The sequence below is a fragment of the Protopterus annectens genome, chromosome 1.part1 (assembly GCF_019279795.1).
Source record: "Protopterus annectens isolate FY-2018-M chromosome 1.part1, PAN1.0, whole genome shotgun sequence".
Classification (NCBI taxonomy): Eukaryota; Metazoa; Chordata; order Ceratodontiformes; family Protopteridae; genus Protopterus; species Protopterus annectens.
The window spans coordinates 565,556,730-565,579,282 of NC_056726.1; the positions used below are offsets into that span (position 1 = coordinate 565,556,730).

At 39.4% G+C, this 22,553-nt stretch overlaps 1 protein-coding gene across 1 annotated transcript in view; it reads left to right on the plus strand.

Moving 5' to 3' along the window:
- Window positions 1-22,553, plus strand: part of LOC122806400 (receptor-type tyrosine-protein phosphatase mu-like) — a 1,009,373-nt gene that overhangs the window by 262,476 nt on the left and 724,344 nt on the right. The window contains exon 8 of the mRNA XM_044076787.1: window positions 8,827-8,863. Coding sequence (XP_043932722.1) covers window positions 8,827-8,863 — 37 coding nt within the window. The remainder of the gene's footprint in view (window positions 1-8,826; window positions 8,864-22,553) is intronic.

The following is a 22,553-nucleotide window of genomic DNA, read 5'->3' on the forward strand; positions in this document are numbered from 1 at the left end:
CTGAGGCTCCTGGACTTTATTCACATAAATGATCTGGAACAGATAGTCTGTACCCCCACTAGGGGCCCTAATGTTCTGGACATAGTACTCACCAACATGATGGGGGGTGGGTCACTCTACTTCCCCATGTGTGATGCCCTCCCTGGTTAGGCCAGACCTCATCTGAAATAACTACTGGAGCTGACACCTTCACAGGAACAAAAATTATAAAAACAAATTTACAAAAGCTAACTACAGCCTACTAAGCAATCGTATAAAAAGCTTCATACCACCTGCAATCACAGACAACAATGATCACTATGCAGAAGTGTATGCAAATGCTCTGTACAAACAAATGCAATCTGATGGCGCATGGATCTCACCATAGCCAATAGAACCAAGATGCTCTCCTCCAAAAAAGGAAGCCAATCTGGTGGTCCCCTGCCATAAACAAACTCTACAACAGAAGGAAGAAACTCATGTGGAATAAGGTGAAGTCCCAAGATTGGAAAAACTCCCTTATCAGCCTCAACAAAAAGTTGAGATCCCTCATCAAATCCTCTAAAGCTAGCTATGAAAACAGAATTGCAGCAGATAGCAAAGACAACCACAAGGCCTTCAACAGTTATGTAAAGAATATCCCCAGCAATACCCAGAGTTGCTCTGAGCTACTGCACAATGGTACCTCCTATACCGAGCCAACAGATATTGGCAATATACTGGTCGACAGATTCAGTGTCAACTTTACCCCCCCAAGGACCAATCACAATACCAGTAGACTGCCAGGCACCCAGTATTACTGCTGCACAGGTTAAAACAGCACTGCCCAAGGCCAAGAATACAGCTTCTATGGGACCTGACAATATCTCCCTGTGTTCTATGTGAACTATAGACTGAACTGGCACCTCACCTGTGTGCCCTCTTCAATCACAGCCTCACCTCTGGCTTTGTCCCTACCAAATGGCGCACTGCTACAGTCATCCCTCTCCACAAAGGAAGAGTGACTACAGACCCTGAGAACTATTGCCCCATTAGCCTGACAAGTCTGATATGCAATGCTATGGAACACATCATCATGGACCTAATAAACAAGTTTATAGGGAATCTCCAAACTCTGGATCTCACACAGTTTGATTTTGTGAAGGGTAGATCATGCCTGCTCAACTTGGTCAGCTTTCTTGAGTCAGTCACCAGAACTGTGGATGAAGGCAAGGTAGTTCATACAGCCTACCTTGATCTGGCCAAGGCCTTTGATACCATTCCCCACTCAGGAATCATAGAAAAATTCACTAAGCTAGGCAACTAAACTCCTATATCACTAGGTGGGTTGCAAACTGGCTTAGAGATATAACCCACAGTGTGAAAGTAGCTGACTCCAAGTCAGACTGCTGACCAGTCAAGAGTGGAGTCCCACAGGGTTTAGTCCTCGGTCCTCTCCTGTTTGGTATCTACTTCTCTGAATTCTAGGCCAACATGAAGGGACTCTGGCTGACAAAGTTCGCAGATGATTGCATGTTGGGAGCTATTATTAACTCCCAAGTGATGTTGACATCCTACAGAATGGCCTCACTGAGACCAACGACTGGTGTCAGAACCATGGCCTTAAGCTCAATGCCAAAAAATGTGTCATCATCCCCTTTGGAGAAAATCCCAGTTCCCATGAATTACCACATCGATGGTAGTCCACTGAACACAGAAGGCATTATAAGAGATCTGGAAACACAGGTTGACAGCAACCTCTCTTTTGACCACCACATTGCCACTGTGGTTAGAATGTCCTTCTATGTGGCACATCTCATTACTAAGGGGTTTGTATCCAGGAAGAAGGAAGTCATTGTCTCCCTCTACTCTTCTCTCATTAGGCCAATCATCAAGTACAATGCCCCATTTGGCATGTACCTCACTAGACACCTGCAACAACTGGAGAGGCCACAGAAGTACCTCACAAAGGGGATCCTAGTCTTTAAACACTTGTCCTACATGGACAGACTCAAAAAACTCCAACTATTCTCTGTCTTATATCACCTACTTAGAGGTGATCTCTGCTTGACTTACAAAGCCATGTCTGACCCAGCTCTGTTAGAAATGCTACATCTAAAGAAATCCCAATCCCTCCACACCACATGCTCCAGAGACCTCAACCTCATTATCATAATCAACAGAACATGCTGGAGGGACAGGTTCATAACCCAGAGACTGCCCATGCTATGGAATAGACTTCCCATACATGTCAAGGAGAGCACCAGAGAAATCTTGATGAGTGGATGGGAAATAGAAAATTCACCCCGGGATCATTCCAGTGGCTCTCCTTGATAGAGGCACTGGGAACTAAGGTTTGGTGGCACAATGCCAGGGTAATCCTATGGGCTATGCTTGTAAAGGATCCAGGGCCATTAGCCTAGTACACACCTATGAACCTATGAACAATTAAGCAACTGCATAACTCTGCTGTGGCGGAATGGATCAAAACCAGGCCTTCCTGTTAAAACAAGCCACTGTGGTAGACGTCAAGTATAAACAGATTATATAACTAGAGGAAGAAACTGTGGTCCAAAAGCAAGAGGGATATAACTCTGCAGAAGAAGAGTTCTCTCCTAAGCCTAAACAAGAAAATCAGAAATCTTGTGAAGTATTCTAAAGCAAATTATGAAACTGAAATCACATCCCTAACCAAGGATAATCATAAAACATTCTTTAACTATGTCCAAAGTCTAAAACAAAATGCCCAGCTATGAGCTATGTGCCAAATTGGTTGAACAAGGGATCTCTCATACTATGTCAGACGATATCACCAACATGCTAGCTGACAGATTCACCACAAACTTTACCTCCCTATTCCCACCGATCATATCGCAAAGCATACCTGACACCAGTCCTTGGCCTAGCAACTCTAGAGAACAGGTCATTTCCATGCTCGCCAAGGCCAAAAACATAGCCTCAATGGAACCAGATAATATCCCAGGATGGTTGCAAAACAATCTAAAACAAGACCTAGTGAACCCACTTGGCATTCTCCTTAATCATAGCTTGAGAACTGGCTATGATCCTATAGAATGGAGAGCAGCAACAGTAATCCCCCTGCACAAAGGGGGGCATCAACTGACCCTGTGAACTACCAACCCATAAATCTAACCAGCCTCATCTGCACGGCCATGGAAAGAATTATCATAGACCTTATCAACAAAGACATGGGTGGCCTCCAAAATCTAACCCAGTTTGACTTTGTTAAGGATAGATCATGCTTATGAAACCTGGTAGACCTCTTTGAGAATATCACCAAAGCCATGGATGAAGGAAAGACAGTGCACACATCCTATCTCAACCTTGTCAAGGATTCAATACAACCCCCCACTCTAGCATCATTGATAAACACTCCCAGCTGGGGATTAACCCTTACATTACTAGATGAGTAGCCAACTGGCTCACTAACAGAGCACACTCTTCAAAATTGGTGACTCCACCTCCACCAGTATACACGTCACCAGTGGAGTACCACAGGGGTCTGTGCTGGGCCCCTTAAAATTTGGCATCTATTTCTCAGAAGTCCAGGCCAAAGTAGATGGTCTCTGGCTCACCAAGTTTGCTGATAATTGCATACTGGGAGTAATCACTGAGTTCCCTAATGATGTTAACATATTACAAGAAGGGCTAACACAAACAAATTATTAGTGCCAAAGTCATGGTCTAAAACTAAATGCAAAAAAAAATGCGTTATTATTCCCTTTGGCAAAATTGAATTCTCTGTGAATTACATTATTGACAGCACTCCCCTGAGTTCCAACACAGTGGTGTGAGACTTGAGAATACAGGTTGATAGCAATCTCAACTTTGGCCACCAAGTTTCCATAGTGGTAAAGAAAGCCTTCTGCATAACACACCTCATAAGCAAGGGCATAGCATCCAGGTCAAGAAATGTTATAGCTCCACTGTACTCAACCCTCATCAGACCACTAATAGAGTATAATGCACTCATTTACATGTACCTCACCAGACACCTGCAGCAGCAGGAGATACCTCAGATGTTTTTCACTAAGAAAATACAGGGACTCCAAACCTTGACCTACATGGACAGGTTGAAAGCCCTGTCACTTTACTCTGTATCTTATAGGCTGGTGAAAGGCAACTTGCACCTGGCCTATAGTGCAATCTCCGACCCTGCCTAATGGAAATGCTGCACATCAACAAGTCAAATGGCACAAGAGTCACTCACTCTAGGGATCTCAAACTAGAATGTGACATTAACAGAACATGCTGGAGGGACAGATATGTCTCCCAGGGACTGCTGCTTCTCTGGAACTGACTTCATATTCACGTAAAACAGGGCTCCTCACTGACCCTATTCAAACACAACCTAGATAATTGGATGGGAGAACACAAATTTTCCCCTGGGGGAGCACTCATGTCCCTCATAGACAGGGGTAGCCAGTGTTTATCACAGACGTGCTCTCTTCATACATTTCTTCTGCAAGCTACCCAAAAAGAGCAAATAGGGATACTTGGGATTAACATGGCTAGGCTTGTAAAGGCTCTAGGGCCACTAGCCTAGTAACCTCCTATGAACCTATGAACCTATGGACTCATATGGACCTCCAGAACATCTTCTGTAAGCCTCACTGAAGAAGGATAATGAGTATAGGTAACAGCAGTTTTAAGTTTATTGTAATTATCTATATATATACATAACCGGCTTTAGGCATAGGCCAACTAGGCGTCCGCCTAAGGCATCAATCTAGCAGGGGTGCTTTTCCAGCATTTATTTGTTTATTTTTTGTAGTAAGGAAATAGTTTCTTTAATATGTGTTGAATGAATACAGGAAAAACTGAAGAGTAAGACAAACTGTGAGAAAATGAAGAAAAAAGTAACCTGGATGGTGTGGGTGGACCAGGATGGGGACAGCGGGTAGTGAGGAAGGCTGGCTCTGACTATCTATACTGTGTTGATTGTTTAGATAAAACTAGATAAGTACTTTTTTAACTAGCAGCAATACACTCCCCCCTACCTTGAGATCCAGTCTGTTGTCTCAAAAGGGAATGTTGCACATGAAGCTGGACAGAAAGATGACATAATTTAACCTGGACTCAGTAAATGCTAGAATATCCTGGTTATCAGAGGTGAGCCAGACTTCCAGTAGGAGCCATTTATTGCTGATCCCCTAGATGTTCATGAGCCCATTGAATGTAAGAAAGAGCTTAGGGGCTACAGGACTGGAACTAGAGCTAATTTCAAAATTAACTGATCTGAAAAACTGTAGATGAACAAAAATGGCAGGAATGTTTTGAAAATTATTTCTGAAGGGTGATCATCGAATGCCTGGTTACTGCATAATTCCAGAAGGTCCAAAACTAACAGGGTGACTGGGTAAAGGGTAACCTTGTGTTTTGCATAGAAAATACTTTAGCAGACACCATTATGAAAGCTTTAATTTCCACATAAAGGATTTTTATTTCCATGCATGTTTACTACTTGTGTTAGTCTGGTTCCTTATTAATTAATTCACCCCTCTTATATGATGACGGCTATAAATATAACTCCATACTAAAATGTTGGCTTCAAAAGAATACCCCTTCTCTTTAACATCTTTACCAATGAACTTCATAAATCCTGTCCCCAATCATCTCTCAATTATTTCCATAACAGACAGCCCAACTGAACTGCTCACCATTACACAAGCATCATTTAATCTCACAGAAAACTGGCTTACAAAAAAAACAACTCATAGTCAATTCCAAAAAAACAAAACTTCTACTCTTCCTCCCCAAACCCCTCTACCACCTTAAACCCTCATTTAACATTTCTTCACTTAACAACACCATAATCACTTCCAATAATGACACAAAGCTACTAGGAGTAATCATAGATGAGTAACTGAAATTTTTCCTTTACAGAAACAACAAATATCTCACCTCTGACTCTAGGATCACACTTGTCAATGCTTACCTTCTTCCCACACTTTCTACTGCTCATAAATCTTTACTAACCTTCAGTCTTCTCTACTCTCCAAACTTGAAACTACCTATAACAAAGTTGTAAGATTTGCTGCTAATTTGGCTTCCAAATGTCATCACTGTCTGGCCCTTAGATCACTCAACTGGCTTGAGTTCCCTAACCACCTCAAATCTACCCAACTACTTATCATCCACTCCATCATCAATAAACCCTCATCCTGTCCAAGTATTTCCTCTCTAGTCTCATTCTATAACCCCTCCCATCCCCTTAGGAGCTCTGATCAATGTTTATTACAAACCTACAAACCAAAAAAATCTGCAGGTCGGAGTCTGCATAGTTAAGCACCTGCTATCCTTCGGAACAAGCTTCCCCTGGCCCTAAGAAGCATAGCCCACACTCATATTTAAGAAACCCCTCAAACATTACCTAAACCACATCTGGACATGTCCCTGTAACCTACCTCCACCTATCATGTCCTAATTCTATCTATTACCCCTCTCCCTTATTCTCCTCCTCCTTCTGCCTAATACCCAGTACCATTCTTCTACATCACAACATCCTCTACATCCGAATCCTTTTCTATCTTTCTGATTCTGACTCTCAAATGCCACTGTCACTTATCTAGTCTGGAATCCTACTGTATTACTACTTCTACTAACATTTTTTATCATTCCAATTCTACTGGACTCACAAAGGTATTCACTCATACTAACATGCCCCCCTTTTGAATACTACTACTAATCCACTGATCTTATCCACTGTTTCCTGTTCCCTCATCTATGTGTCACTCTTATAACAACCTGTTTTAAACACAATTGTATAATGTATCTCTTGCAACTTCATTTTTGTTAATGCATTTTGTAGAAAATCACACTGTATTTTTACATTCACTGTAATTTGAAATATTATATAATATTACTTTGGAGCTTTTCTCCGCAGGCCTCCGCTGAAAAAGGGCTTTTGCCCAGTCAGTCTATCCCAATCAACAAATGTCAAATAAATAAAAAAATAAATCTCTAATAGTGAGATTTTTCTGCCAGAACCATTGGTTGAATAAGATGCTGGGCATCTTATTGTCCCTGTGATCACTTGAGTAGTTCCTATGTTCATAAGTAATAGAAATGGGTGCTTAATTCAATAGGACAGCAGGAGACTAATGATTGCTAGACGGTGGGGGTTTGTGCTGTTCTATAAAGATTTAAAGGTACTTACGTATTATCGCAACCAGGAGAGAAATATGTCATCGTTTGCCAAATTAAAGTTTTCTAAGTTTAAAGGAGCATTTTTAAAAATGTTATGACAGTCCATTTTCCAAACTAACTATAGTTTACAACACATGAGGTGTGTGCAACTTTTATTTGACCAAATACTACCGCTATGTCTTGTTATGAATTTACTGCAGACTGTTTTCACTGCACCGGCGATAGATATTTACCAGCTGTTGCTTGTACAGTCTTGAACAAAGTACTGAAGGTGTACTTACACGTATTGATGTCACTAAAAATTTTGTGCAGACATGGGAAAGTACTGAGTGTGTCATGGGGGAAACATTTCATGTCGAAGTCAGTCAAGTGTTTGTGCTGTCCTCAATACACAGTGCTAATGGTTTTCATCTTAGTGTCAATCAAGTGTAGACTTGTGAGGGCAAGAACAACATGTCGGGCATACATCAGGGACAAAAGAAAGACATGTGATGTACTTGTGAAACTGGGTATTTATAAAACAGAAACGTAATGATCAACCCTCTGTCATACAGCCTTTGCGGAACATGCGTATTAATGGAAATCCATTTTCAGGATGTTTTATGCAAATAACATTTACAAAATACGTACACATTTAGCGAAGTATAATTTCATTGCATAGGTTGTATGTTTTGGAACAGAAATGACTAATTGATAAATCAATAAATCAATAATTTGGCAAACTATGACAAATTTCTCTCCTGGTTGCGATAATACTTAAGTACCAATTTAAATCCAAATGTTTTTAATGGAAGACACTTTTTCATTACTTTTGGCCCAATCATAGCCCAGGCAAGTGGAATATAAGTGTATCCAGTCCATGAAGGAAAGGTTTCAGAGATAAAGACAACTCCAAAAATCAGCTACATATATGCTACAAACTAAACAAGACTAAACAGAATGCATTTTTTAAATTAACTGCATATTTTAGAAGGTCTTTCATAGGGCACATATATGCTTGACAATTGGATTTACCCACAAAATAAGTAGATATAGAAAACAGTCTCGGACACAGTTTACTCTCATATGCAAGGTAATAACGCTACACTAGAAAACAGCTTAAAAACTAAAGAGCTGCATGAGATGACTAGAATGCTGCTTTAGCGCAATCATTTAACAGCATTTCTTTGCAACATTTTACTGAACAAGTGGTTACCATACAATACATTCAGATTTTATAACAGGAATCCATATTGTACTTGACTGTAGAGTAGTTTCTAAGGAGTGTTATAAAGTGTTCAGAGGAAAGTTCCAGATAATCTGGAGGACCAGACAATATTTGAAATAGTTTAAAGAAAAATATTTTGAAAGATGTTTGGTCTTTTAGGGAAGTAAATCCAGTTAACTGCTTATATAAACTCACAGTTAAACACACACCATTATTTTAATGCAGTAGAATTCTAACTTGCTCACCAGCACTAGAGTTACTCTTAAAATAATACGATTGCTTAAAATGGTATGCAGGTTGTACCATGGTTTGCTAAAGGATAGCATTACAGTTTGCATGTCTTTTTCTACAAAAAAATGCAACAAATTTAAAATCAAAAACATTGCAAGCACACAGACCAACAATCATTGTAAAATGTTTTATATTTATAGCTTTTTCTGTCAATACAATTTTAAGTGTGCAATTTTTGTTTTGTGTGTGCTTTGTTTTAGGGATATCAGAAACCCAATCACTACATAGCAGCACAAGGTAAGATATTTAATTTCTTACATTTCATTTCATTTCAGGATACTTCCTATAGATTACTACAGGAGAGAATTCACAATTCTTGTCTCCTGAGCATTGCTATACTTTTCATAAAAGCAAAAGCCTGTTGCAGATGTTGAGCAAACAGAAAAGGGCTCATCAAATGACTCAAATAGCTGTGTACCATGTGAAAATTGTTTGCCACTTTCTATTAAAAAACACATTTACAAGCAAGAGTACCCACAGATGTTTTGATATGAAGTTAATGGTAACTTGTGCCACAGTGTGGGTGATACATTTGGCAATATGCTGTCACAGTGTGGGTGATATACCTAATAATATGCTGCCACAGTATGGGTGATATACCTGGCAATATGTTGCCACAGTGTGGGTGATATACCTGGAAATATGCTGCCACAGTGTGGGTGATACACCCGACAATATGCTGCCACAGTGTGGGTGATATACCTTGCAATATGCTGCCATAGTGTTGGTGATATACCTGACAGTATGCTGCCACAATGAGGGTGATATACCTGGCAATATGCTGACACAGTGTGAGTGATATACCTAGCAATATACTGCCACACTGTGGGTGATATACTTGGCAATATGCTACCACAGTGTGGGTGATATACCTGGCAATTTGCTGCCACTGTGTGGGTGATATACCCAACAATATGCTGCCACAGTGTGGGTGATATACCTGTCAATATGCTGCCACAGTTTGGGTGACATACCTGGCAATATGCTGCCACAGTGTGGGTGGTATGCCTGACAATATGCTGCCACAGTGTGGGTGATATACCTGGGCAGCCACGGTGGTGCAGTGGTTAGTGTTATCACCTCACAGCAAGAGGTTCTCCGTTTCAATCCTCTGCTGGCGTGCCTTCTGTGTGGCGTCTGCATGTCCTCCCTGTGGTCGTGTGGCTTTCCTCTGGGTGCTCTGGTTTCCTCCCACATCCCAAAGACATGCTGTAGGTGAACTGGACACTCTAAATCGGCCCTAGGCGTGACTGCATGTGTGTGTGTGTGTGTGTGTGTGTGTGTGTGTGTGTGTGTGTGTGTGTGTGTGTGTGTGTGTGTGCCTTCTGTGGAAGGTTGGGCACTGGGCTGGCAACTCAACACCATAAAACTCCACTGCCAATCATGACCGGACATGTGATCCACTGTGACGACCACCGGGAAAAGTCAAAAGTAGAAGAAGATGTGTGGCTGATATAACTGGTAATATGCTGCCACAGTTTGGGTGATAAACCTGACAAACCTGGCAATATGCTGCCACAGTGTGGGGTCGGTATGCTGCCACAGCATGGGTGATATACCCAACAATATGCAGCCACAGTGTGGGTGATATACCTGACAATATGTTGCCACAGTGTGAGTGATATACCTGGCAATATGCTCCTTCAGAGCTGTTTATACTTTCCAGATTTCACATCCCTTAAGAATTCCAGTAGCGTTGTTGCTTCACAGCAAGAGGTTCTCCTATTCGATTCTCGGCTGGAGTGCGGGGAGTGCCTTCTGTGTGGAGTCTGCATGTCCTCCCTGTGGTCGAGTGGTGTTCTGAAAGACATGCGTGAATGGGCATGCCTTCGTTGGAGGTTGGGCATCGAGCTGGCAACTCTGCACCGTAAAAATCTACTGCCAATCATTAGCGGACCGGAGTTCCACTGTGGCGACCCCTAACCAGGAAAAGCCGAAAGACAAACAACAATAACAACATCCCTTAAGAATTCACATACTTAAATGGTATTACATACAAGAAACTAGCTAATTTGCTTTTTAAATATACATTAGCAGTTCCCCTTTAGAAGAGCAACTCTTCGGAAAGTTGAACTTCATACGGTGATGACCATATGTTGAACTTTCTGAAAAGTCTAAGCAATTGTATAAAATTGTGGTACAGTGGAGATCAGGGAATTTATGCTTTTCCTCACTGGAGTGTGATCATGGAGTTGGTATATATAATTTGGAGAAGGTGTGGGGGTGCAGGGGCTTTGCCCTCAGCAAAAATGTAGAGTTTTGTAATTTTGTTGTTTTGGACTTTTGGTAAAATCAAACATATGGTCTCAAACATATGAGGTTTGACTTTCTGAAGAGTCAGTCTTGTGATACAGACCCACTTTAGTACATAATTCTACAGGATTCTGCTTTTGTAGTACTAGCCAAATATGCACACAGAAACTAAAATAATTTACATCAGATCAAAACTAAAATAATTTACATCAGATATTAAATCATAAGGAACATTTCTGGATGACAATGACAGAGTCATTCTTTTCTCCTGATCTGAATGATTAATTTTGAAGTAACTGAACACATTACTCATAGTGGATTGTGTTACACAAGGAACTTAGGATTATAAAGATACCAGGAACTACAGACCCAATAGTCTTACTAGTCTAATATGCAAAGTCACAGGAAGAATTATCATGTAAATGATTAGCAATGACATAGGAAACTTTCATACACCTGACCCAGTCCAGTTTAGTTTGTCAAAGATAGATCATGCCTACTGAACCTGGTGGACTCCTTTGGAAATGTCACCAAGGCAATGGATGAGGGCAAAATGGTGCATACTGCCTAATATGCCCTAGCTAAGACATTTGATAGAATACTCTACTCAGGCTTTGTATACAAACTCATGAAATTCAGCCTAAACCACTATATAACTTGTTAGATAGCCAGCTGCCTCACAGCCAGGACCCAGGAAGTTAGGATTAGAGAGAATACCTCTAGAAAGAGACCGGTCACCAGTAGTGCCCCAAAGGGCTCTGAGCTTGTTCCACTCCTTTTTGACATCTGTTTTTCAGAAGTCAAGTCAATGACAAGTGTCTCTGACTTATCGAGTCTTCAGATGATTGCAAGCTAGGAGCAATCATAGAAACCCCTCAAGATACTAACATCTTACTGGAAGGTGTAACATAGACACATGACTGGTACCAAAACCACAGCACAAAAATCAGTGCCAAAAATTACATAACAATACCTTTTGGGAAGATGGCCACACAGGAAGAGTATCTTATTGTTAATGCATCCTTAAAAGCAGGCATGGTAATCACAGATTTGGGGACTCGTGTAGATAGTAACCTAGTTTTCAACCAACATATGTCTAGGGTAGTAAGGCAATAATTCTATGTCACTAACCTTATAACTAAGGGCATGACATTGAGATTCAGGGAAGTCATCATGCCACTGTACTCAGACCTCATCAAACCCATCACTGAGTATAATGCCCCCTTTGGTATGTACCTGACCAGGCACATATAACAGCTGGAACATCCACAAATGTTCGGCAACAAAATAATACAGGGCTTAAACACAATGTTCTATTCAGACAGCCTAAAAGCTCTGTCTCTGTACTCTGCTACCTACAGAATACTGACAGGCGAATTATGGTTGGAATACAAGCCATGCTTGGATCTCACTCTGATGGACCTTTTGCATATCCACAAAATGAAAAGCACCAGAACTGCTAGATCAAAGGATTTAAACTTTGCTTGCAAAATAAATAGAACATGTTGGGGGACAGGTATGTATCTGAGAGAATCCTCATCTTTTGAACCCGCTTCCGAGCCATGTGAAACATAATCTTTCCCTAACCCTATTCAAGTGCAGCCTGGATCAATGGATAGGAAATCAGAAGGGTGTTCATTCACAGAAACTATTTTAGTTAGGAAATTTTTAGCAGTTATGTGAGATGGTATGCTAGTTTGGGCACACTGTCTGCCATTGTTTACCAGAGACATGGAAGCCAGACTCAAATGTGAATTTTTGACTTCCCATCCATTGTTCAAGGTTATGCTTGAATAGGGTTAGGCATGGACTCTGTTCCAGAGCATGGGGATCCTCTGAGACACGTATCTGTTTCATCAACATGTCTTATTTATGTCACAAACAAAATTTAAATCCTTAGATCTAGTGGTCCTCATGCTATTCATTTTGTGGATGTGCGAAAGGTCCATCAGAGCTGGATCTGAGGATGTCTTGTATGCCAGGCATAGATTCTCTTTCAGTAAGTCAATGTAAAAAGTGCAACTTAGATTTGTGTGTTTTTCGTTTTGTGACCTGAGCAGTATTGGCTTTTAAAACGTGGAATAAATAGTTGGTTGAATGCTCTGTTTTGGTTCCTGGTTTCTGCCTTGGCTTGATTTTCTTGGTAACTTGGATTTGTGTGTTTTTCGTTTTGTGACCTGAGCAGTATTGGCTTTTAAAAGGTGGAATAAATAGTTGGTTGAACATTCTGTTTCGGTTCCTGGTTTTTGCCTTGGCTTGATTTTCTTGGTAACTTGGATTTGTGTGTTTTTCGTTTTGTGACCTGAGCAGTATTGGCTTTTAAAACGTGGAATAAATAGTTGGTTGAACGTTCTGTTTCAGTTCCTGGTTTCTGCCTTGGCTTGATTTTCTTGGTAACTTGGATTTGTGTGTTTTTCGTTTTGTGACCTGAGCAGTATTGGCTTTTAAAATGTGGAATAAATAGTTGGTTGAACGTTCTGTTTCGGTTCCTGGTTTCTGCCTTGGCTTGATTTTCTTGGTAACTTGGATTTGTGTGTTTTTCGTTTTGTGACCTGAGCAGTATTGGCTTTTAAAAGGTGGAATAAATAGTTGGTTGAACATTCTGTTTCGGTTCCTGGTTTCTGCCTTGGCTTGATTTTCTTGGTAACTTGGATTTGTGTGTTTTTCGTTTTGTGACCTGAGCAGTATTGGCTTTTAAAACGTGGAATAAATAGTTGGTTGAATGTTCTGTTTTGGTTCCTGGTTTCTGCCTTGGCTTGATTTTCTTGGTAACTTGGATTTGTGTGTTTTTCGTTTTGTGACCTGAGCAGTATTGGCTTTTAAAACATGGAATAAATAGTTGGTTGAACGTTCTGTTTCAGTTCCTGGTTTCTGCCTTGGCTTGATTTTCGTTTTGTGACCTGAGCAGTATTGGCTTTTAAAACGTGGAATAAATAGTTGGTTGAATGTTCTGTTTTGGTTCCTGGTTTCTGCCTTGACTTGATTTTCTTGGTAACTTGGATTTGTGTGTTTTTCATTTTGTGACCTGAGCAGTATTGGCTTTTAAAACGTGGAATAAATAGTTGGTTGAACGTTCTGTTTCGGTTCCTGGTTTCTGCCTTGGCTTGATTTTCTTGGTAACTTGGATTTGTGTGTTTTTCGTTTTGTGACCTGAGCAGTATTGGCTTTTAAAACGTGGAATAAATAGTTAGTTGAATGTTTTGTTTTGGTTCCTGGTTTCTGCCTTGGCTTGATTTTCTTGGTAACTTGGATTTGTGTGTTTGTGACCTGAGCAGTATTGGCTTTTAAAACGTGGAATAAATAGTTGGTTGAATGTTCTGTTTTGGTTCCTGGTTTCTGCCTTGGCTTGATTTTCTTGGTAACTTGGATTTGTGTGTTTTTCGTTTTGTGACCTGAGCAGTATTGGCTTTTAAAACGTGGAATAAATAGTTGGTTGAACGTTTTGTTTCGGTTCCTGGTTTCTGCCTTGGCTTGATTTTCTTGGTAACTTGGATTTGTGTGTTTTTCCTTTTGTGACCTGAGCAGTATTTGCTTTAAAAACGTGGAATAAATAGTTGGTTGAACGTTCTGTTTCGGTTCCTGGTTTCTGCCTTGGCTTGATTCTCTTGGTAACTTGGATTCGTGTGTTTTTCATTTTGTGACCTGAGCAGTATTGGCTTTTAAAACGTGGAATAAATAGCTGGTTGAATGTTCTGTTTCGGTTCCTGGTTTCTGCCTTGGCTTGATTTTCTTCTTCTCTTTCAGTAACCTATAGGAGACAGAGTATAGAGTTATGGCTTTAATGCCATCTGTATACAACAATGTTTTTATACACTGGATTCTCCTGGAAAGGAACCTTTGTGGGCATTCCAACTACTAAATATGTCTGGTCAGGTACATGCCAAAGGGAGCATTATACTCAATGGTGGGTCTGATAAGGGCCAAATAAAGTGGCACTATGACTTCCTTGGACCTGGATGTCTTGCCCTTAATCATAAGTTGGGTGACATAGAATCATTTTCTTACTAGCTTGGCTACATGTTAGTCAAAGGCCAAATTACTCTCTACATATGTTTCCAGATCCCTGACAACTGGATCAACTCTTAGGGGTGTCTTATCAATGGAGTAATTAGCCTGGGGGGGCAGTTTACCCAAAAGGCACAATAATGCATTTCTTGGCATTGAGTTTTACTCTGTGACTTTAAAACCTGCCATATGTCTGTGTTAGACCCTCTTGTAACATATTTTTATCATGGGGAATCTATGATGGCTCCCAGTTTGCAGTGATCTGTGAACTTGGTCAGCCAAAGGCCTTTGAGATCAGCCTTTAGATCAGAGAAGTAGATACCAAATTGGAGCAGTCTCAGTGTAGAGCCCTGAGGGACCCTGCTGGTGACCTGTCTCCTAGTGAAGGTCGTCTCACCAGTCCTGACTTCCTGGACCCTGTCTGTGAACCAGCTGGCAATCCATGAGTTATGCAGCGGTTTATGTCCAGTTTGGTGAATTTGTCAACTATACCATGGCTTTGTATTCTATTGAATGTCTTAGCCAGGTCCTGGTAAGTGTCACGTACCATTTTCCCCTCCTCCATTTCCTTGGTGACCTTCTCAAAAAAGTTCACTGGGTTTAGCAGGTATGGCCTCCCCTTGACAAAGCCAAACTGGGGTCAGTCCAGTGTCTGAAGGTTGTCTTTGTCTTTGTTGATCATTTCTATAATACTTTGTTTGATGGCTTTGTATATTAGACTAATCAGACTAATAGGTCTGTAGGGTTTGGGGTCATTTGATGGCCCACTCTTGTGAAGTGGGACAACCTATGCTGTCCTCCATTCTTCTGGTACAAAGCCTGTTTTGAGATTATAGCTGAAAAATGACTCAAGTGGTCCTAATAGCTCATGTTTCAAGCTATTTAGGAGTCATTGTCGGATATTGTTGGGGCCCAATAAGGCTGTGTTTTTGGCATTAGTGAACACTGCTAGGACCTGCTCCCTGTTAATAGTAGTTATGCTAGGAGGTATTTCATGGGGTAGGCAGGGAGATAAAGTTCATAGGTAAATACTAGGCCAATTGCCCTAAAGAGTGATTTTAAGATAGCCAATATCCCCTGGTCAGAATCAAACCCTGTAATTTGTAAATGTTAGGTAAATACTTTAACCATTATGCCAAATGCTCCCCAAATTTGACATAACGTGACAAAATTATATTTTTGGCATCACCGGATGTTGTTAAATGGTTAGATTGATCATTTTGCTGTGAATACTATTAAATTATCAATGGTGAGATATCAATATATGTAGTGATTGAGGATTTAATTATGAACAACAGCATATAAACTTGGTGTAATGTATATTCCAAAAGGGTTACTGTCTTTGTTTTAAATGTCATTTTTGAATATGTACTTCTTTTTTGTAATTTGTTTGTGGTTTGCAGCTACAGGAAGAATACGATGATGTGAATTATCTTTGATGTCTTTTCTGAAAGGAAGATGGTGGTAATTCAATGTCTGTAGGCTTTTCCCCTTGTTTCTATAGTTGTGCAGTCATAGAGTTTGTATATATAAGTGAGGCGATATAGACAGTGTAGCCCCTCCCCTGGTAAAGATGAGCCCTTCTGTTTTGTAGATGTAATGCATAAGGAGAAAAGTGTCTGAGGAATATTGAGGTGTTACAATAGCTGACAGTAGCTTGAGTACATCATTGTTTGACTTTGTTGTGAGTTCTTTCTGTATTAGTAATATGCACTGCAGACTGACCTTGCCAGTGGTGGGGGATTTGACACTGCTGCATTACATGCATCATTGTATGTGCTGCTGCAGTACACACAGTACATGCATTATTGCTATGTGCTGTAAAGTTAGTTTCAATTATTAGCATCATTGATGAGTTGTAGTCTCAACTGGGGAATTTTTCATTAAGATGTGGGTCAACAATATAACAGATGAACATGTTTACGTAAATATCAATAGCAATTTAGATGTATAAAGTATTAAACCAATGCTGACATTTCATAAATCAGAGTTATTACTGATTCCCCTTCAAATAAATTCACAATTAAATAACAAATAGTATAGGTACCCTAGAGAACCTTGACTACTGCTAAAATCAACAAAGAAACAATGATCATAGGCGATGTTAATATTGATTGGTTACAACTCTGCTATAATGCCAGCCATAGGCGTTCACTGCATTAATCTTTTTGGACTTACATAGCTGATATCTGAAATGACAAGAACTGACAAATTCAAAGGTAGAGCCAGGATTCTCAGAAGTACACATCACAAGCTGCCTCCAAATCATTATGACCATCTAACTTAAATAATCTGAAAATGCACTAAACACCAGAGACCATAGCATATAGATTGTCAAGATCTAAAAACTCCTTTTATGACTCTGCTTTCAACTCAATACTTCAATGATGCAGCTGCTAAAATGCCTGCCTCTTGATGATACAGTTGATTACTTTAACTAGCCATGCCTGGCTATTTTGAACTCTGTAACCCTCTTTATATAAAGAAAATTAAAATAACTGTATTTCCTTGACTAACTAGAGAAACCACAATAATGATGACATGGAGAGATAAAAATAATGATGACATGGAGAGATAAAGCTGGAAATTGTGGAAACAACAGCAAACAACAGTATCACTCCAACCATACAAAAGACTAAGAGGTAAAGTGAAAAAATAATTCAAACAGAAAAGAAACACTACTTTCACCAAAAACAAACTCCTTTTATGTAAAACCCAAAGCAATTCTGGCACATCATCAACACTTTAATAATATCTGCCAAAAATAGTCAACCTAACCCTTTTCATGTAGACTCAAACTACAACATGGTTGACTTCCTACTGAAATGCTAGCACTCATAGCTTTGAGTGCCAACATACGGGAAAAAAAGAACAAAAATGTAGGTGTGAATACCAAACATCACTCTTCTCCTTCAAACTTGATGTTTGCAGGGGAGCCCTGCATCCCTTCTGCAAAAAAAAGGCTTTTTATGGTTTATATGTTAAGAAGAATGTTTTAAATGAAATGCTTTTCAGTCAAATGTACATTTGGTCATTTGTACCTACTGTATTTCTCTCAGTCAAAGCTACCTGCAAACAAATGACACAGAACTATATATTCCCCTGTATAGACCCCTGCACCTCCACACCCCTTTAATTATATATTCTGTCTCAATTGTTACACATCAGTGGAGAAAAGAATTAAACACCACACAGAGTTAAGCATTGCTGGCACACAGACGTAAACATCTACAAATCTGATGCAACATCCTGATAGTTAACATGAAAAATCCACATGAAACCTGCTAAATTACTACTTTAATAACCACTCTTGGAAACAGAATCATTAATATCATTACCACAAAAGATATATATATATATATATATATATATATATATATATATATATATATATATATATGTGTATACATATATATATATATATATATATATATATATATATATATATATATATATATATATGTGTGTGTGTGTGTGTGTGTGTGTGTGTGTATACATATATGTTTATATGTGTATATAGATCTACTTCTAAATTTTGAAGTTTCAAAACTTTGACTTTCTTCTGGTCAAGACCATATGATTGATGTTTTGAAACTTCAAAATTTAAATAAAAAAAATTTTAAAAAATCTTTTTTTTATGTTTTTGCAGGGGGCAAGCCCCCCCCCTGCAACCTCCACATCCCCTGCTAATTAAATATACCAACTGACAGTTGAAAACAGTGAATATACCATTGCGCACTATACAGCAACACACACACACACACACACACACACACACACACACACACACACACACACACACACACACACACGTCCGATTGTCTCATCAAACACTGAATGCTCAAAACTATGAATAAAAAGGAACAATCATTTTAGATCAAAACGTACAATATTAATAAACAATAAATAAATAGAACACTACTTTTTGTAGGGGCACATGCCCCTGTGCACCTTAATATCCCCCGCTAATTATATATACCAACTCAAAGACCTGACAACAGCAAGGTGAGGGCATATTCCCTGATCTGCCACAACATGATCTCATGCAAAAAGCAGCTGGCTAAAACATACCAGTATTAAGAGTGACTTAAAATTGAGGCCATACAATTACCATTGTTTTATTATTGTATGTCTTTTTATTTATTGCTTATTTTTCCACTTGTTTACCAGCAAGTTTCTTTTCTATGTAACCCGAGTATTTTATATTTTTATTTTAGTAATTTAGTGTCTACCTTACTTAGTTCCTTTAAATGGTAACAGCTTTTTGTATGTCTTGTTATTTTCATAAAACCATATTAATTATGCAATATAAGCATTTTGGTTTGGAAACTTGCACTGATCACATGATCGAGAAGTTGCATTTTTAACAGTAATTCCTGGTGTGTGTGTGTGTGTGTGTTTGTGTGTGTGTGTGTGTGTGTGTGTGTGTGTGTGTGTGTTTGTGTGTAGATACTTAATGATATCCCTGTAAAGGAGTGTATATGGATGGCATTTGCATGTATCACATCTGTATGAATGCATTTATTTCATTTATGTAGTTGCTTTATTAGTTCATAGATGTCACACTTGAAAAATAGAGATAACACAATGTCCATTCTGATTGAGTTAAACTGGCAAATGCTTGGATTTGTACCAGTTTAATGAAGTAGACTTTATCATGTTTTACTGCTTCCCTTTTATTTTATTGTATTTAAATTGACTGATGCTCCACCTGGAAGAACAAACAAACTCAAAGTTCAACTTCATAAAATATCTAAGAAAACATTTTTTTTGCCAGGGGAACAAGATCTCTCTCCACCCCTTACTTAAATGCACATCATCTCCACTCAAACAACCACAGGTAAAAGAGAAAAGCCAAAAGAGACTGTATGCCTGCTAGCATACAAAAGCAGTATATAAATATAGACATAGATACAGATAAACCATGACTTACAGTAGATAAAATGAACACGGCGTTCAGTATTGTGGAACTGGAAGTCTTATCAATTTTGCACTCTACCGATTGCTAGATAAAGTATTCTGCTTTGCAGATTCCATCATATCAACTTATAGGTTCATAGGCCATTACTAGGCCTTTACAAGACTAGCCACACACCCCAAACCATTCGGGTCCCAAGCATCATATGTGGTTTTAATTCATTGTTTAAGGTTGGAGGACATCGGCTACATGGTGATTTGTTTGGATTTACAGTTTGAATATCACTTTCTGCACATTTTTTGTGGTTTTAATTAGGATAATACCTTTCTTACTGATGGTACCTGTCCATAAGGAATATGGGGCCCACGCTGGGGGTAAATTTACAATTTACCATCCAGTTGTTAAGGTTTTGTTTGAACAGGGTCAGGGATGAACTCTGTATTATGTGGATGGGGAGCATATTCCTTAATGCAAGGATCCTTTGGGACACATATCTGTCTTTCCAGCATGTTCTGTTTATATCACAAGTGAAGTTCAGATCCCTGGATCTAGTCTATCTGGTGATATTTGTTTTGCACATGTATAAGGGCCAAGTAGAGTGGTGCTATAACATCCCTGGACCTGGATGCCATACCTTTACCTGTAAGTTGGGCAACATAGAATGATTTTCTTATTATCTTAGCTGCATGCTGGTCAAAGGCCAGATTGCTCTCTACCTAGGTTCCCAGATCTCTTACTATTTGGTTGACTCTTAGGGTTGTTTTATCAATGGAGTAATTAACTTGCATTATAATGCATTTTTTGGCATAGAGATTAGGCCATGACTTTGGTACCAGTCTTTTGTCGGTGTTAACCCACTTGCAAGATGTTTGTGTCTTTGGGGAAATCTATAATAGCTCCCAGTTTACAGTCATATGTGAACTTGGTGAGCCAGAGGCCCTGACATCCAAGAAGTAGATGGAAAATAGGAGTGAGCCCAGCATGGAGCCTGAGGTACTCCACTGGTGACTGGTTTCTTGGTGGAGATGGTCTCACCAATCCTAACTTCTTGAGTCCTGTCTGTGTGTGAACGAGTTATGTAAGGGTTTATGCCAAGCTCAGAGAGCTTGTCAACAATGCTTGAGTGGGGTATTCTATCAAATGCCTTAGCCAGGTCAAGATGCACTGCTTACCCTAATTCATTGCCTTGGTGACCCTCTGAAAGAAGTCTACCAGGTTAAGTAGGGATGACCTTCCCTTAAAACAGCCAAATTGGGATGGGTCCAGTGTCTGTAGGTTGACAATTTCTTGTTTATCGTTCCCATGATAATTTATTTCATGGCTTTGCATATTAGGCTAGTTAGACTGATGGGTCTGTAGTTTCCCTAGGTCATGTGATGGTCCACTCTTGTGAAGGGGAATGAATGCCATGCCCTCCATTCACTTGGAACATAGCTTGTTTCAAGGCTGTAGTTGAAGAGTGTTTTAAGTGGTCCTGATAGGTCATGTTTAAGCTGTTCAGGAGACAAAAAGAAATGATGTTGTCATCTAAGGAGGTGGTGGTCTTGGCTTTAGCAAGTGCTGTCAGCACTTGGTCTCTGCTGATAGCTGGGAGAAGTATGTTAGAGGGGATTTTACCTGGTGGAGCTGGGGAAGTGGGTAGTGAAGTTTGAGCTGAATTTATCAGACAGTATATTTATCATATCACCCTGACTGGTGTAGGTTATACCATTCACCACCAGTACAGTACACTGTTGTCTACTACCTCTAAGTTTTAGGATGTAGATGGAGAAAGCCTTTTGACTGTCCTTAGCCTACAAAGCTATTCTGACCCCATAGTCAATCTTGTTGAACTTAATTAGATTTCTTAGTTTTTTTGTTTAGTTGTCTACGAAAGCACTTGACTTTAAGGGGGTTGCTTTTCTTGATTTTAGCCCTGACTTTTCTTCTTTTATTATATACCGTGTTTAGGTGAAGATTCCGCCAATGGGGTTTCGTTTTAGTGTTTGTTTTTTTTTAATACTATATGAATGCTTGACTTAATTATATCCCTGTAAAGGACTGTATGTGGAAGGCATTTGCATCCATCAAATCTTTATGAATGTGTTCATTTAATTTATGTATTTGCCTGTTTGCTTGTTTGTAATCCAGTTTATTTGTTTGTATTTTGCTTCAGTTACTAATTTTGTGATCTAGTGCAGCCAACATTATCATTTGAGATTTTTAATTGATATATTGAGTCATAGTTTGCGCAACGTTGGAAAAAGTAGTCTGTTTTGCATAAAGTGAATTGTTCCTCTCCAAGGTATCAAGACCTTGTAGCTAGAATAATTATGTGAACCCAGAGAGATTATAAAGCTTACTCATCCTGCAAAAAAAAAACAGTTTTTTAGAGTTTTTTTTTTTTGCAGAGGTTTTACTAACAAGTAGCTGTGAGTATGTGTTGATGAGCTATGTATTTGATGTTGTTTGAGACTGGGGGCGGTACTCATAGTCCTGCCCTTCATTGGTACAAAGTGGTATTCCACGAACAGCGGCACTAGCTAGATATGTAAATGTAGTCAACATATGTGATTCACGTTGACAACAGAAACATGGAGATGTTTGTTAAACACACCTATGTATGCAAAAGCTTAACGTACATAAGGCATAAGCATTAGCGGTAGAGTTACAATGAGGATAACACACTTTAGATATTGGCATATTAGTCTGATTTATAAAAATAAATGTAAAAGGGCCTCATTTGCATACAAAATACATAAAGGACCCTGA